At 37.4% G+C, this 16,095-nt stretch overlaps 1 protein-coding gene across 9 annotated transcripts; it reads right to left on the bottom strand.

Annotated features, from left to right (window-relative positions):
• Nucleotides 1–568: 568 nt before the first annotated feature.
• Nucleotides 569–13,841, bottom strand: osbp (oxysterol binding protein). 9 transcript variants are annotated; one of them, XM_088075867.1, is made up of 21 exons: nucleotides 13,684–13,841; nucleotides 11,916–12,086; nucleotides 10,843–11,051; nucleotides 10,517–10,679; nucleotides 10,303–10,414; nucleotides 10,010–10,208; nucleotides 9,749–9,863; nucleotides 8,612–8,675; nucleotides 8,337–8,504; nucleotides 7,988–8,233; nucleotides 7,748–7,868; nucleotides 7,165–7,268; nucleotides 6,907–7,002; nucleotides 6,587–6,771; nucleotides 6,222–6,451; nucleotides 6,053–6,091; nucleotides 5,853–5,900; nucleotides 4,988–5,026; nucleotides 4,842–4,874; nucleotides 4,678–4,716; nucleotides 569–3,705 (listed from the first exon to the last, which is right to left on the bottom strand). In XM_088075867.1, the coding sequence occupies exons 2-21, from the start codon at nucleotides 12,047–12,049 to the stop codon at nucleotides 3,563–3,565; spliced, it is 2,487 nt and encodes an 828-aa protein (XP_087931993.1). In that variant the 5' UTR covers nucleotides 12,050–12,086; nucleotides 13,684–13,841; the 3' UTR covers nucleotides 569–3,562. The 9 variants fall into 9 exon arrangements, with proteins under 9 accessions (XP_087931993.1, XP_087931994.1, XP_087931995.1 ...); XM_088075868.1 differs by having other exon boundaries at nucleotides 8,618–8,675; XM_088075869.1 differs by lacking the exon at nucleotides 6,053–6,091.
• Between the last annotated feature and the right edge of the window lie 2,254 nt (nucleotides 13,842–16,095).

Raw genomic sequence — 16,095 nt, 5'->3', positions numbered from 1 at the left:
TACTCAATCAATTTAATGTCATCCTAGATTCATATTGTGTAATCCCTCGTCGATGTTCTGGTACAAAGATGTTACTATACTGTAAGAGTCTGGCTGATTATTATAGATTTTGTCTCAAAGAAAACAAAACTATAAATAGTTATAAATGCTACTTTATCCCCATACTTCACAACAATTCTGAAAGATTTTTAAAATTCCACTACATACAGCTGACAGTTAATTGTTACTTTTCAAAATAGGATTGTCTTCCCAAAATATATGACCAGTTACTAAAATGATTATATAGTTATTATACAAATGAATAAAAAGTGTTGTGCTTAGCTTAATGTCAATTAGCTCAACATCAACCAGCCAAAGCATCAGTATTGTAGTCAATCATTTTTTGGTCATTTTATGTCACATAATGTTTTCAAATTTTTATAATCTTTAATAAAGATAAATAAAGATACACAAATGGAGCTGTACATTTCCAAAATAAAAGTCTATTCAAAACATTTAGTTACTAGTTTAAGTCATTTTGTGATAATTTGTATGGGGAAAAGAAATCAAAAACACCAAAGATAGGCACTTAATTTCCATTCAGAGTTTATTATTAACAACCTCTAACACAATACTGTTAAAAAAATGCCCCCCAAAAAAACACTGAAGGACAGAAAAGATGTAAAGTTTGCTCAGAACAGTGAGTCAATACATATGTATGTCTGAACTAATGTACATATGTTTGCAATGACCAAACTGATGATTTGGGAACAGTTTCAAAACAAATCCACAAAATGACAAACTTTTCAGAAGCCAACATGAAAAGTAGACTGTTTATTAGTCAAATCACGTAGGGCATTATAAATAATTTATGTACGTAAATGCAAGAATAGAACTGCGGGAAGTTGTTTCATTGTGTACAGTGAAAAATCATAACAGGAAACAATAAAGGGATGAAAAAGGTAGAAATTTCAGGAAAAAAGGTTAAAGTCACACATGAAAAGATGACGCTATGCAATTAAGCGATTGGCTAAAAATCAAGATTATATATGTTAAAAAAAAAACCTGTAAAATCTGTGATTTAAGAGATGCAGAGTAGCTTTACATTGCTCACACACACTATTCATCTTGTGCTTAAATGACGTATGAAACGACAGCAAATCGCATGAAGGGATGGTTCAGACCAAAACAAATAGATATCCTAGCTGGCCGAGGGTGACTCATGGTAACATGATATACTTAGCTCAGACAATGAAAATGCATCCAGTTTTGAGTAAACAACAATGGAGAAGAAAAAGAAAACAAAAGTGCATAACTGCCATTAGATTCTCTATCAATATAACCAGTTAATATCACAATTACTTTACTATTTAATATATTTACACAGAAATATTTGCAACATTGTTTTGTGATCTTCATTTTCAGTGTTCTCCTTTTTAAGTACACTTGAATATAAAATGAAATTTAGATTTATCATTAACCACACAGTCCTTCCACTCCACAAACAACAACAGAGACAAATACAGTGACAGAATTTTTGCAGTTTCAGCGTTCGCTTCACAAATTTCATTTTGTGCCACATGTATACGCACTGAGGCACCCTTATTGCTGTCTGTTAAAAAAAACTACACTGGCAACAAACAATGACTAAACTAACCTACATCAAGATTAAAGCTCTGATCAAGAAGTTAAGAAGTAAAACCAGGAAGACAAAAACAACTTGCCTCACATTTCTCTTCATTTAACAAATCATCGAGCCAAGAGGAATCAGCTCTCAGGTGCTCTGCTTAATCTCAACTGTTCGAATGGCGAGCCTCGACATTTACTGTGAAAGCTGAATTTAAACGGTTGTTTTAAGTATTTTTATAGAGGGCACAAACTTGAAGTATGAAAATACTGACATTTGTGTACTTGTGTGGAGAATCAAAATAGATAATTTTAATATAAGATTAGAATAAATCTACACAACTTGACTGAATGTTACGAGAATCTCACTCTCAATAACGTGGTCAACTGTGTTTTAAAAGCAACTTACCATCCAATTTTGGTTTGACATTCCCCCTTCACAAATTTAACAGATGTGTCTGCTCTTTTATGTCGGGGGGATGTGACGTTGCTTCGTAGTCCAGACAGAAATAATCAAATTTTCTCATTAAAAAGTGGAAATAACATCTGTTGTAATGAATACTATAGAGTAGGAGAGTAATAAAGTAACAATATGTGAAATTTACTAACTTTATTCTAGTGCATTTGGGCTTAAGTTACTCTGAACTGTTGAAGGGAAAAAATATGGGAAAAACGAAAATAAAACGCAGGTTTCTGAACATTTTAGCCCCCATTGCTGGCAGTGGTACCATTAGTATTTTAAGTATATTTTCACTGAACAAATTTGGTATGACTTTCTTAATTAGTAGTTTTCAATATGGTATCGTATTCAAAAAAGAACATGAAATTGAATGTGCTACACAGTAAAATATCATTTTTCCTTAATGTATGTATTTTTTATACATAAATAGTTCTTTAAAAAAAACAGAAAACAAAACTTCTGTGTAATAAAGTAGACTGTAATTATTCTTAATATTACCAAACCTAACATAATGTACAAAATCTGAGGAGTGGCCAAAATATGGAGTAATTTCATGTTGCTACTATGTTTTTTCCAGGCATGTTGGGGGAATATGAAGAAAAAAAATACACTCTAGCTGAGTGCAAAAACTAAAAAATATGTAGATGAAGTATACATCAGAAGTTGTTGCACGTCAAGAAAGAAAGTAGCACCACAAATTATAGTAATTCAAAGGCAAACTGTTTATCATGTCGTATTGTTTGTGATACATTTCGATTTATACCAGCCCAAATATTATTGAAATGCGCCAATAATTACTTCTTTATGAAACACCATTTATCTCTTTTGTCAGGATCACTGAAGCCCATGCATCTATGTCTGTGATGTGGTCTGGCACAGGAATAGTGAATATTTACTGTATGAACTATATTATAAATTTTGGTTATGATTAAACTTTGACGCACAGTAGGGCTTTGCTGTGGAAGCTGCAAAAAATTAATTGCAAAATTAGTCATAATCAGGGGTGCATAACAAAAACAAACTCATAAATTACATATCAGGTAGTAGCTCTCTCTTTCTCATCAAGCAAACCTTGTATACTGTAAGATGTCACTTGGATGAATAATTATGTTTGACATTAGTGCTTTTGAAGTAAATGCATAATGACATTACCAGAATAACCTGCTGCCAAATGCACCTCGAAGGCTGTACCAGAGAATCGTGGACTGAGAACAAGCACGAGACAAACATCAGTGTTTGAGAGGCAGTGAAAGGGAATTCTGAACACTGATCAGCTGCAATGTTGCACCAATGCTGCAAACTGCATTTTATATACGTCAAGGGTGAAGTCCAGATGCCCTCAACCCTGAGCAAATCACTGCTGGAAAAGGGGAGCAGATTGGGGTGATCAGTTGAGGCTACGGACATTGAAGATAGATCGATGTCAGGCTTGATTCCCCAGTTTAGCTGAAGTGAGATTTGTACACCACAGAGGCAGCCAGGCCAACTCAGTGGGGATCAGAAAATGTCCGGGCACACGTCCCAGCTGCCTTGTTCCTTCGCCTCCCAGTAACCGCCCTTGTAGACATGCAAGCTCTCTCCAGATACAGGGTCGTCTAACTTCTCAAACCACATTGGTTGGTAGTTGTCTGGATGTGCGCCTAAGTGAAAAGAAAGGCAATCTTTTACAAAGAAAAAGCTTTTGAGGGACGTGACGTTAGGGTTAAGAAGCCACTGTGCCATCACAACACATCATGCTTATATTGAGCCGACATGCTGTCAGATAGTTTACAAAGAGATATCTTCAGATGCACCCTACTCAAACCAACACCAAGGAGGCAAATTATTACCTTCCCATGAGATTATGTTTTAAATTTGGTTGGTTTGTTTGTTGACTGTCAGCAAGATTATGGAAAAACTACCGCCCCAATTTTGATAACACATTTTGGAGGGGTGTAGCAGAGGTCAAGGAAGAACCCATGAAATTTTGGAGTGTACCCAAATCACAGGGAAAATACACATTTTTTTCCTCACTTGTAGTAAAAAGTATACTATGAAGGAATGTCAGTTATCATTTGTTAACACAATTGCCAGCAAAAGTAAAAGCCAAACCCAGATTCACTCTCGTTTGGCATTACAGCCCCTTCTTTTTGTGTTTTTTTTTTTTTTAGCATTGTTTCTCTTGGATGCCTGCTGCGAATGGTCTGGCACCTGGTCGCTACCTTTTTATAAAGCTCTGACCTCACCTGAGCACTGCAGAGGTACACACCCAGAAATGTCCACAGAGTAAACAAAGAAGTCCAGAGTCCCACAGAAAGACACACTGCCTCAGAGGGATTACTTCTGTATGAACCTATACATATTTTTTTTTAAGGAAAATCCTGCATAGTTTGTGTTTAACACTGCGAGTTAAGGTATATGGCCTTGGCGGAGGTCTACACGGGCCAAACTACACGGGACCACATTGTACTGAGCAATGACAGACAAAATGCTACTCTAAAATATTCAAGGACAAGGTTTGTGCCAATTCTACACAGAACTACAGTCTTCTATAAGGTTCCCTAAAAACGACCAACACAAATCTAACTATAAAAAAACAGGGGATACTATAGAACGACAGTGTTGTGACTTGCTTTTGACTTGAGCTCCATTAGGACCGTCATTGCCTTTCACTAAGAGACCAAGTTGCAAAGGATATAAAGAGGAAATGGTGAATAGGGGAGTTAGAATATAGGTTAAATTTTATTACTAGAAAATAATTTCACTATATGTGTTATGCCAAGGTCAGAATACTTGCTTTGATAAGGGGGGTGTGGTGGTCCATAAGGTGCTGAAAATAGAAGAATTAGGGATGAATCTTTGGGAGTTGAGACATAAAGGTTTGGGTATGATCTTAAGATGACTGATACATAGACAGTGAATGAAATGTAAGAGGCTACTTGCATGCAACAGGTGTAAGAGGAGGAGAGTCCTCTGTGTCAGCTGAACACCAGCACAAAAAACAAAGATGTGAATCTACAACTCAAACAGTATCCAAAATCCACACAAATTCTTTTTTTTATGTTCCTTTTAGAAGTGCGGTGTGTAGCATTTTAAGCAAAATAGGCTGTTCAAAAAATATTGTGACCGTTAAGAAGTAACTTCTGTCACAAAGACGATCCCTGTTTCTTAGGTTCAAGATTTTCTTGCTACCTTTGTCTGTACTTAACTGCTCTCTTAACATTTGTGCTGCAAAGATATATATTTTAGTCATAAAATATGTAATTTCCTATTTAATCTGGCATAGTGTCAGTGAAGAGGCTGATATAAGCTTCAATTCTACTCAGTGCTGGTCTCAGTTGTTTACAAGTCCAGTCTGTAGGATTAAGAAGCATCTACTGGCAGATATGGAATGTAATATTCCTAACAAACCAAACACTGGCTCTAGATAGGGCCATTTGCATTTTCTTGCGTTGGCCACCGTAGTTCTCCTCCATCCTGGGTCCACGGGAGGAGTTTCAGTTCTCCAACCTCACCACTAGATGTCATTAAATCCTACACATTGGTTCCTTAAGGGATTTTTTTTAATATCAAATAGTAAAAAATGTGGTAATGTCAATTTGACATTGAGTTATCTATAACCTCTGACAACCTGTCACTTGTCAGTCCGTCCACCTTAACCAAGAACAGTTCAACATGCCTAACTAGTTTTTAGAACAAGCCTATCAACTTCCAGTGGTTACATATGGATAATTTCTGACTGATTGCTTTGTTGAAATGCTACATAAGGCACCTTTAAGAGAACATATTATGGTGAAGTGATACTTGCTTTCATCAGAAATCTCATTTGCTTCTGTGCCGGTCTCCACTGCATCAGCTAAATGGATGAAGGGATGGTAAAAATGTTTGAAAGATGATCTATAAAACATTTAGCACCTGCCTATTAAAAACATATTGTACACGTTTTAGCATCTTTAGTTAATATAACATAGATCAAAGGTCGGAAAAGACTAAGAGAAGAGTACTTGCTTTTCAAAGGTGAATCATTGATTGAATCCTCGGAGACAGCTTAGAGTTGATACAGAGACAGACAGACGACATATTTCAAGACAGACAAAGTGGACAGAATAACATAGGACAAAAACACAAAACAGATATAGAATAGATAAACTCCCAAACAAACTTCTGTCATTTTTACCTTCCTCGGGTGAACTGGCGGCTTTGACAGCCTCCCTCTCCCTTTCTCTGCGTACAATGCGCTGTTTCTCTTCTAGCCTCTGTTTCTCTGCGTTGGCCTCATCCCAACGGCCGTCCTCCATTAACCTCTGGTCTGGACGTCGTCGACTGTCCGTTGGTGCCACTCCCTCTTCCGCTTCATTGAGCGTCAAGGCCAGTGAGGAGAAGAAGTACATGTTCTCTGCTCCCTCTCTAAAGTCATCATCATAAAAGATCAGGGACACAATTTACAAGGTAAAGATACTGCCTCACCTCTACTGCTCTGTTTGTTTAAAAGAACTTTCAACTCTTTTAATACAACCAATCATCTTTCAAACAAAAACTTACGGTAAAGGATTCTTTTTCCAGATTTCTTTGGCTTTGAGGGTTTGATAGACAGTCCTCTGTTTGCCTTCAGTGCCGTTCTCGCCTTTACTGCTCTGCATTACCCTAGAAAACTCCATCTTCTCATCCCAGGTTCCTGATAGCACATAATGGGCCTTCCCATCCTTATCTGTTACTACTCCTGTTACCTGGCAGTCAAACACAGCTAACAGTTAAGAGCGTAATCAAAAAGCCCACTCAGCTGACACCCTGTTAACTACAATACGTAAGTTCTACAATACAGTCAGTTTTATATGTTAAAAACAACATAAAGAAAAGCCCACCTTTCTTGGTACATCTCTGGAAAAATAACTGTAGGGAGTAAACTTGAGGTGGCAACGATCTCCCGTCTTGTGGTTCACCACATCTGTCTCGCCTGACTGGAAGGGGAAATAGGAAAAAGATAAAATGTTTTTTTTATTGAAGACTTTAAATGATAGACCTATAGCATCATAAGGAAACATTCTATAAAGACATCTATCTCATTTATTTATCCTTCAACAGTAGTGGTGGTGTTAAGCTTTTGTCAGCTTTGAATGTACCTGGTCGATCCATAATTTTCCAACAATGATGTTGTGTATTGTTGTCGTCACTTTCTTCCACGAGTAGTGATTGTTGCTCTTGTCAAAAAAACATTGGACAGAACCTGTAACAGAGGGCGAATAATGTTAGACCTGCTGGCAGGGGTCATTTTTAACCTACTCACCCAAATTATAAATGTCATATTCGGCACCTATAATCCATGCTAAGATATTTAATGTTTAAAATAGCTTTCAAGGTATACCATAGTATGAAAGCTGACGGTTATTATACTGCACACAGTTACTTATTTAACGTACTGCAAAAATACAATCAGGCGGAGAATCTCTCCTCCGCATGTGTGTCTCCTTTCCCCCTCGACTGCCTTTTTATATGTACTTCAATTTTAAAAATGGTCTCAAGTTTCAGTTATAGTTAAGTGTTTGTTTAACCAAAAAACTGTTATTATTCTTGTAAGGCTAATTATAACCAATAATAATAAGTAGAATAATTGTGTATTACTGTATATGGTGATATCATAAAACTGTGATATTTTTTAGATGGTTATCATGATGTAAAGATCTTACACCATTGCAACACACTCACCCAAAGGCATGATGGAGATATATTTTCCTCTAAACTTGCTGGCCAGAGTGATTTCTTGTCTGAGGGTCCAGCCCTTCTCAGACATGGCGTGGTGAGCTGCAGCAGGTGGGTGGTGACTCACCTGAGAAGAAGAGAGTGAAGAGAGAGAACGGATAGAATAGACGATTCAAAACTTAAAAAAACATGCTTGTATAAACATCCCTCAAGCATGTTTATTTTCCCAGTGTGTTTTTGACATACCTGTTCACAGAGGGAGCGGTAGCCACAATCGCTTAGCCGATCAAGCTCAAAGGTTTCTCCCAGCAGGGGATTGAAGGGTTTTCCTGTGCGGTGAACAGTGGTGGAGTAGGAGGAGACTGTGAAAGCTGCTACATAACACATCTGTTCCAGAGAGCTCTGACATTTAGCAGCCTTGTCCAGCAGCTCGTAGTACTCCAGGTCTTCAGATAGACGTTGCAGCATTGAGAGGGGCTCGTTGAAATTTACCTAATGGACACAAAAACACACAGAGAAAAGGTCTGATTACTTCTGATTCCTCTCACAGGAAGGAAAAGCCACTTGTATACCAATAATAGCAGAGGTTTCTCACTGGCATTGGTATTTTTGAGAGCTCCTTTCCAATACAGTTCTTCATGATGCTCCACAGATTGAGGTAATAGTTGGGCTTGTCAGGGATATGAGTCCGTCTTTGTCTAACTGGTTCTAGCTCGAGAGGCTGTGGAGACTCTGGATTGGACGCCAAAGACAGTTCATCAAACTGGAATAAGATAAAGAGAAAAAGCCTTGAGGGTCATGTGACTGTTGACAAGCAGAGAAGATCAGTCAATATAAATTAGAGCTTGCTCAGAAAAAAAATGAACACACATTTACCGACTGATCATCCATCCCAGTCTCACTGCTGATCCCACTAACATTGCTGCCAGATCTCCTGGTGGACAGATGAACAAGATAGCATACTATTTAAGACAGAACAGCACACGAGGACACAAAATAAAAAGAGTAAAAATCAAGGTTGAGATTAAAAAAATAAAATCACTGCAGCAAGGGCCACCATGGGGGAGAAAAAAAAAGTCCAATGAGTGTGAGAATTGCAGAAAGAGGAAGCAGGAGTGAGATGGCGCCTGGAGTGAAATATGTGATTCATGCCCAGATTACCATAGTTTATAAAAATGCAGCACAAACATTTTATAAACGAGAAGTATAAAACTGGGACCAACTGACATAAGGCATTCTATTTATCACTGTTAGTATAGAATTCAGTCTGCAGTGTTGTAACTTCACTGATAAATTATAAAATTGTACATTACAATCAACTTCATGATCAAAAAAAGTTTTTGTATCACATCTACACTTCTGCCAAGACTCACATACTCCTGGTCTTTCTCATCTGTCCACATGACCTCTTTCTCTCTCTGTACTGTACGTTTAAACATGATTAAATTGATTGCCAAACATTCAAAATACAGAGCAAGCTGTGGTTGCCAGATCTATTTTAAAACACACTCTTTTACAATCTGTTTTAATAATATCTGCTTTTAACCATTATGCTGTCCACTGCTGGAATAGCTCCCCATTGGAACTAAAATATGCCTAAATTTTAGCCATTATTAAAACTATGCTTCAGACTGTTCTCTTTTTCACCACTTTTTGTCAACATTTTATCAATCTGGCTTTTCTACTCATCTGTGCTTTTGCATATTTAGTTTAGTTTATTTTCCACCTTTTCCCTCACATCATTTGCCCATTAAGCACTCTGAATAACCTGTGTGTGTGATAAGGTGCTACATATATAACCCTGCCTTGCCTTGTTTCATTTAGAACTATAACTAAATCATCTAATTGCAAATAACCTTCAAGTGTGACTGTACACCAGCAGTAATAGCAGTTACCTGATGGACTGAACTCTCACCAGGGGTCTGTCTGACAGGATCACAACACAAATACTTATGTACTTCACATAGCACACTGCAGCAACATTTGAAAAGACAGACAGTTAATAACCTGTGATACTTGGTTTCGGCAGGGACAGTGATAAACTCTGCTGGGTCTTCCATAGCATCAAAAAACTCGTTGTCATCATCCTCATCACTGGCGTCACCTTTTCCTGAACCACCACCTGAAGTGAAGAGAGACAGAGGAATAAATAAGGCTCAACTGGACTCAGCTGATTGGTGTAGGCACATTACATGGCGGGCGAGTTTTGAGTGATATCTAGGGTCCAAAGGGGGAGGAAGTTCAGTTGGGGATAAGCGAGAGTCTCACCTTTGCTACCTAAATTGGGATTGCTGAATGAAGGGGGGAGAACTGTGGCTCCTCTGAAAGCTCTTTCTAAGTGATTGTGCTGCTTGGCCAGCTGCTCCAGAGTCTCTTCTAGCCGAATCCTCTGGTCTCTTTCAACCTGTAAGGCCTTCTGCCAGCGCTTACTGTGGTTCTGGGCCAGAGACAGGAAGTCTCTACATGCCTTGGTGAACATGTAAAAACAAGAGCAACATTTCAGCAATGGAGTCAACAACAATGTTGTGCCTTCCTCAGAAATGAGCACTTTTGTGACTTACATTAATCATGGCATTAGAGGTGATTCTGAACAGTGTGGCTCTTTCTGTCACTTGTCTCATCTTTTCGCCCATGTCCCCTCCGACACAAAGCCCCTCCAGCTCTGACAAAGACCTGTGTGTGGAACAAATAAATAAATAACCATCACTCTTCTTTTCTTTTGGATAGTACTGTTTTTTCTAAAGTAATCAAACTGATCAATCTAATTATCTATACCTTTGGAGGGCAGACCCATGCTTCACAATGAGATCATTGCAGGTGTTAAGGTCCTCCACCTTGCTGCTGAGTGTGCGTAGCGTGGACTGAATTTCAGAGTTACGGCCGCCTCCGCCCTGTCCTGAGGTGGGGGGCACTGCTGGACAATCATCACCTGAGTCATCTGAGGAACAAAAACAGAAAGATTTAAATACTTTGCCCACAGAAAAATACACATATGCTGTCTGTGCCTGTCAATGGTGCCGCTGTGTAAGATGTTTAGACTTTTCTATGCATTTTCATACTCTGTCTGCTGCCCTCTCCGACATATTTGTTTTCCCTCTCACCAGATTCAGCCTGCATGCGGACTGCCTTTGCCTTGGCGAGCTCCAGGGCAGTGATCCATCTCTGGCGCTCTACTTCTGAGCTGGCCTTCAAGTGGTAAGTCTGTGCCCCTCCGTTGGAAATGACAAAATTGCACGAGTCCTCCACAGCAATGTTGGCTGTGGCCAAGTTAATGGTGCCTCGGCATGTGTGACCCATCTCTGCCTGGGTCCTGGAGACAAACAGAATTAAAGACAGTCAAATGCAGAGTTTGTAATTCCATGTTTTATGAGATGGGATTTTAATAAGATTTCTAAGGCAAGCGGGGCGATATAGCTAAAATGTTATGACAATAAAAATTTTCATATTAGTCAATATCGATAACTGTCTACCAAGAAAGTCAAATCATACGTATTTTAAGTTAAATGGCTGATTTTTGCTCTTGAGAGAAAGTTGAAGAAATCATACAGTTAAATCATATGGTTTTAAACTATTATTTCTTTTCAGACCATGACAACATTAGCAAATCAGCAGAACATTTGCCACATCTGAAATGGATTCAAAACAGTTCAAAATAAATCAAAAAATAATGTCAATAAATAAAACAATATACAGACAAATAAGTCATAATTCTGGTCAGCAGCTTAATGGCCAGATGGTTTAAAACATTTTGTAAGCTGTGTTATAGCTGACAAACATAATAATTCAAAAAGACAGAAATCTCAATTGGTCAGTACCTTTTTGTACTAATTTTACACTTACAGTATTGATTTCTACTGTTTCTCATTAAAAATAATAACAAAAAAACAGGCTGATCGTGTGACTGAAGGAAGAAATCCTGTTTATGTTTTATTCACAATACCTTTAGTCAAATTATGTCATATCATCATAAGATGTAGAGAAGAATTGCTATAAATCTATTCTCTATCACCAACCTCTGTGTTGAATTTAAATCACACATAATCAAAGTTAGCAACTCCTCTTGTTTGCCATGCCCCCTCCCTTATGTACCACCAAGTTTGAGCCACATAAAATCCAGCCGGGGAGAGCCCTCGTGACATATCATTACAAATTACATTATATGCATGTAACTTACCTGTAGTAAGACAACAGTCCATTGCTCAGAACAAACCAGCGTCTCTGATAACCTTTAATGTAGTTAGTCCATTTAAAGAGCCAGCCTTTGTATGTGTCTCCAGGAGTTGGAGTTGGGGGCTTAGACTCCGACATCACGACAGCCTGTGGTTTCACTCTGTAAAGTTAAAGCCTTTTGGGGAAAAAAAAGATTTATATTGATGTTAAATAATTGTTTGGACACACTAATGTTCAGTATTTGACCCATGAATGGCATGCACAAACTGGTTTTACATACACAAAGCAAGGCAAGGCAAGTTTATTTATTTAGGGATGCACAAAAATATTGGCACATCATCAGTATCAGCAGATAACGACTTTAAAATTAAATATCGGCATCAGCTCATATGAACATTGCTGAAGATATGACAGACAGACAAGATGATGCTTTAATTATGCAACTTCAGTTAGTTGAAATAGGTCATATTTGCTCTGGTTCTGGATATTGTCATGACTGTCTCAGGGGGAGCATCATTCAAGCCTGTTAAACTGTGATGGATTTTACTTTTTTGTTTGCATTGTATCACATTAACAATGGAGATGGCATGTTTTGCATTTAACCTAAGTTAAAGTAGTTTTTTTGTTTTGCCCAGTGAATGTTTACATTTTCAAAATCACTGAATTTTAGGTCTGCATCTGCTGCCAGTGGCCCATCATGTTAAGAGTAGGTATAATATGGTAATTCCACACCAGAAGAGGAAAACATATGTGCATGTATCAGTATTGGTAATCAACCGAAATCAGTTAGAATACCGGCATACCGGCAAAAATCCAACACCGTGCATTCCTAATTTATTTAGCACATTTCATACCCAAACACAACCCAAAGTACTTTACAGTTTACACAGGTAAAACCACAAGAGGAGTAAAACAATAAAAAACTACAGAACATAAAATAGCACCACAGAGTAAATTGGCATGTCAATGTCATCACCTTTGGATTAATCAGTTCGTTGTGTCATCATTTTATGACAGAAATTAACCTACCACGCCTCATAAAAGGTACAATGACGCGTTAGTTTATATCTGGTTGTTAGAATAAAACATGATGCACCAACAAATACTAAACCATGAAGTAAATACCAGCCTGTTGCATATTCAGTTTAAACTGGAGACATTAAATACCAACCTCCCTGTGATGGCTGCAGCTAGTTGAATTTACGTTATATGATTGAAGGTTTGATGCTCGACATCAGCTGTGAACGTAAAGCTATCGAAGTCAATCGAGCCAATATGAATCGGGGATTAGCACTTTAAATCTGTTTCTTTAATGTCGCTACGATATACAGCCTGGATTAAACGACAACGTGAAATCTGAAAATTACAACCAGTGGTTCTGTGCTGACAAGACTCTTAATCATCTTCTAAGCTAACAGTTAACATCACTGCACTGTAACAGCAACTCTCAAAGACTGAGAAAAGACAGCTGACCACCGATAACAGTCTTCATTCATCATCGGTTATTTTCCGCGGACACACACAAGAGTAACGTAGTCACAGCCGGGATCATGTGAGGTACTTCGGGGAACAATTAGCCAATTTCCCAGCATCAAATCTACTTAAAACAGTGTCCGTCACTAAGCTCGCAGCTAGCTCCGCCATAGAGGAAGCTGTCAAACGGCTTGACACGTCCCTGACGATGCTAACCATTTTTAACACTCAGCATTTCTTTATCCGACACATTTGGTGACACCAAGAAAGTGTTATATTTTCGTGACGCTTATCCTTACCGTGCAAGACTTTAGCTTTTAGGGGTGTGCATGTCGTGTTGGTTGAAGCGATGTTAGCTCGCTAGTGTTAGCTTTGCTAACTACTTTCATGGAAAGAGGACAGCTACTTTGCTACAGGTTCTTCTTCTTCTTCTTTTTCTATGAGGTTTTATGGTAGTTGGCAGTAGAAACGTTGCATTACTGCCTCCCTCTGGTTACAGAGTCCATCTCAGTGTTATATATATATATATCAAAGATTTATTTTTTGCCCATGTTTTGATCCATTTGTTTATTTCCTGTTCATGTTTATTTATTGATGTATTTAATTGGGGGCATACAATTTTAAATGACTGTACTATGCATTTATTTTGCCAGTTTTTAAAGAAAAAAAAGTCCTTAAGGAAGGCCAGTTTTCTCTAAAAAGTCACCAAAATTAATCAATGCCAAAAAAACTGTAAAAACATAAATTATCATTGGATTTTCAAATTTCTGAACACATTATGTTGAACTAACTCCTCAGTCAGGAAAAAGAAAAAACAATCTAGGCTTAAAATTGCAATCATTCATCAAAATCACTTTAGTCTACATGTCTTCTTTAAAGTCAAAATTAAAAATAAACTATTTGCATGAACTAACCATTATGCATGAAAAGAGTATAAATAAACAAAGACAACCCTCTTTAAAAATAAAAACATCAAGCATTTCATCTTCAATTTTTCATTTTCAAACATTAAAGGGTACGTTTATTTAAAATTTAAACAACTTATTTATGGCAGAGGGAATATCATGCAATTTTCTCAGTCACTCAGGGAGGCTTGAAGAAAAATATTTATAGCTTCAGGGAGGGTCAGACAAAAACAATAACAAAGTCCAGCCACTCCCCATCTCTGATAAATAAAGAACAGTCCCTCGCTCTCATAAAAACAAAGAGAAATGTCCTGCCCTCCACACTTCTGGCCTCTATTTGCCCCATTTTGCCCCCAATTGTGTGACCATCACTTTTATCTTTTGTTTATTTTCTGCATGCTACTAGAAAATGCTCTACTTGTGCTGTCTACTTTCCCCCATAATGAACAGTATACTGAAAGGTTATTGCACTGGTTATCTCACATTATTTCCCTTACTACTTAGCATACTATCTCTATTTTTGGATTAAGTTTACATGTCCTTACATTATGTAATCTCAATATTATTAATTTATTATTCCCCCCTAAAGGGTAAAGTCTTTTGATTTCAACAACCTTTTCTCCACAACTTCTTGTACCAAGTTGACTGCTTTTTTGTTACCTGAATGTGCTGAAATCCATGCGACTGTGATAATTCTCCCTTGACCAGCTATCCTTGAACTGGTGAAAAAAGAGTTCAAAAGACAGATCCTGATCATTTCTGGCTGTACCTGTCCCCACAATTGTGTGTGCTGTTTCAGAGTCACTACATGTGTGCATTTAGGTTGATCTCCACCTTTTCATCCATTTTTATAAAAAAAAAAAAAATCAGATCAGCAGTATAAACATTTAAATAAGCTGATGTCATTTTGCTAATTTCCACCTGCGCTAACTAGAAATCACAACTGCAGACTCTGTCACATCTGTGCATTCTTTGATCCATCAATACAAATCTGTTAATACTCTTAACTATAGAATTCACTAATTAAATATGTGGATTTGTTCCTGTGCTTTGTCTTAAGCAGTTCCAGAGCTATGCATGACTGGTCTAATACCCAGACGGGTCAATAGGCCATACCACAGTTGGAAGATTTTTTCTAAAAGTTAAGGGACACCTTGTCAAGTAATGTCCCACCACTGTCATGTGTCTTTTAACAAACCGTTAATGGCTGACATCTATTAAAAGTATAGAAATTGACCCTATTTTTAGACTGTGTCTAATTTAATCACTTGTGGAATGTATATGCATGATGTGGGGTCGTATTCTCTCAAATTTACCACGAACCGTTGGCCAACTTTATAGTGTTGAATAAGATTTGTCAAGCACGACTATTAGCCTACTTTCTGTGAAAAAAATTACCCATTGTGTATTAATATGTATAATTTCAATTTTTAGGATATTTTAGGAGACAATTTAGGCAGTGGAAATGTTAATCTGGATGTGCACGTCCACAAAGGATTTTTTGCTATTTTTTGCATTATTTATTTACTATGATTTTAGTTCTGCTGTAAACCACACTTATCTTAAAAAATCAGAACTCAAATGCAAATGTAACCTTTTTTTTATATATACATTTTTACTTGTTAATCAGTATTGGACTTGTTTCTACCCTCATACCAGAAAATGAAAGTAAACAAAGGCATTAAAATTTGTTATATTAAATTTCAGTTCAGATTTATAGAAAATAGTAATCCTGGAGATAGTTAACTACTGAGTTACTCCCCACTTTTTTTAAATAAACTTACACAGAAATAACAACACAAAATG

Source organism: Plectropomus leopardus, chromosome 3 (assembly GCF_026936395.1).
Source record: "Plectropomus leopardus strain MGB_pleo_1.0 chromosome 3, ASM2693639v1, whole genome shotgun sequence".
NCBI lineage: Eukaryota > Metazoa > Chordata > Actinopteri > Perciformes > Serranidae > Plectropomus > Plectropomus leopardus.
Note: the sequence above shows the minus strand (reverse complement) of the source record. Positions and strands in the feature narration are given on the sequence as shown.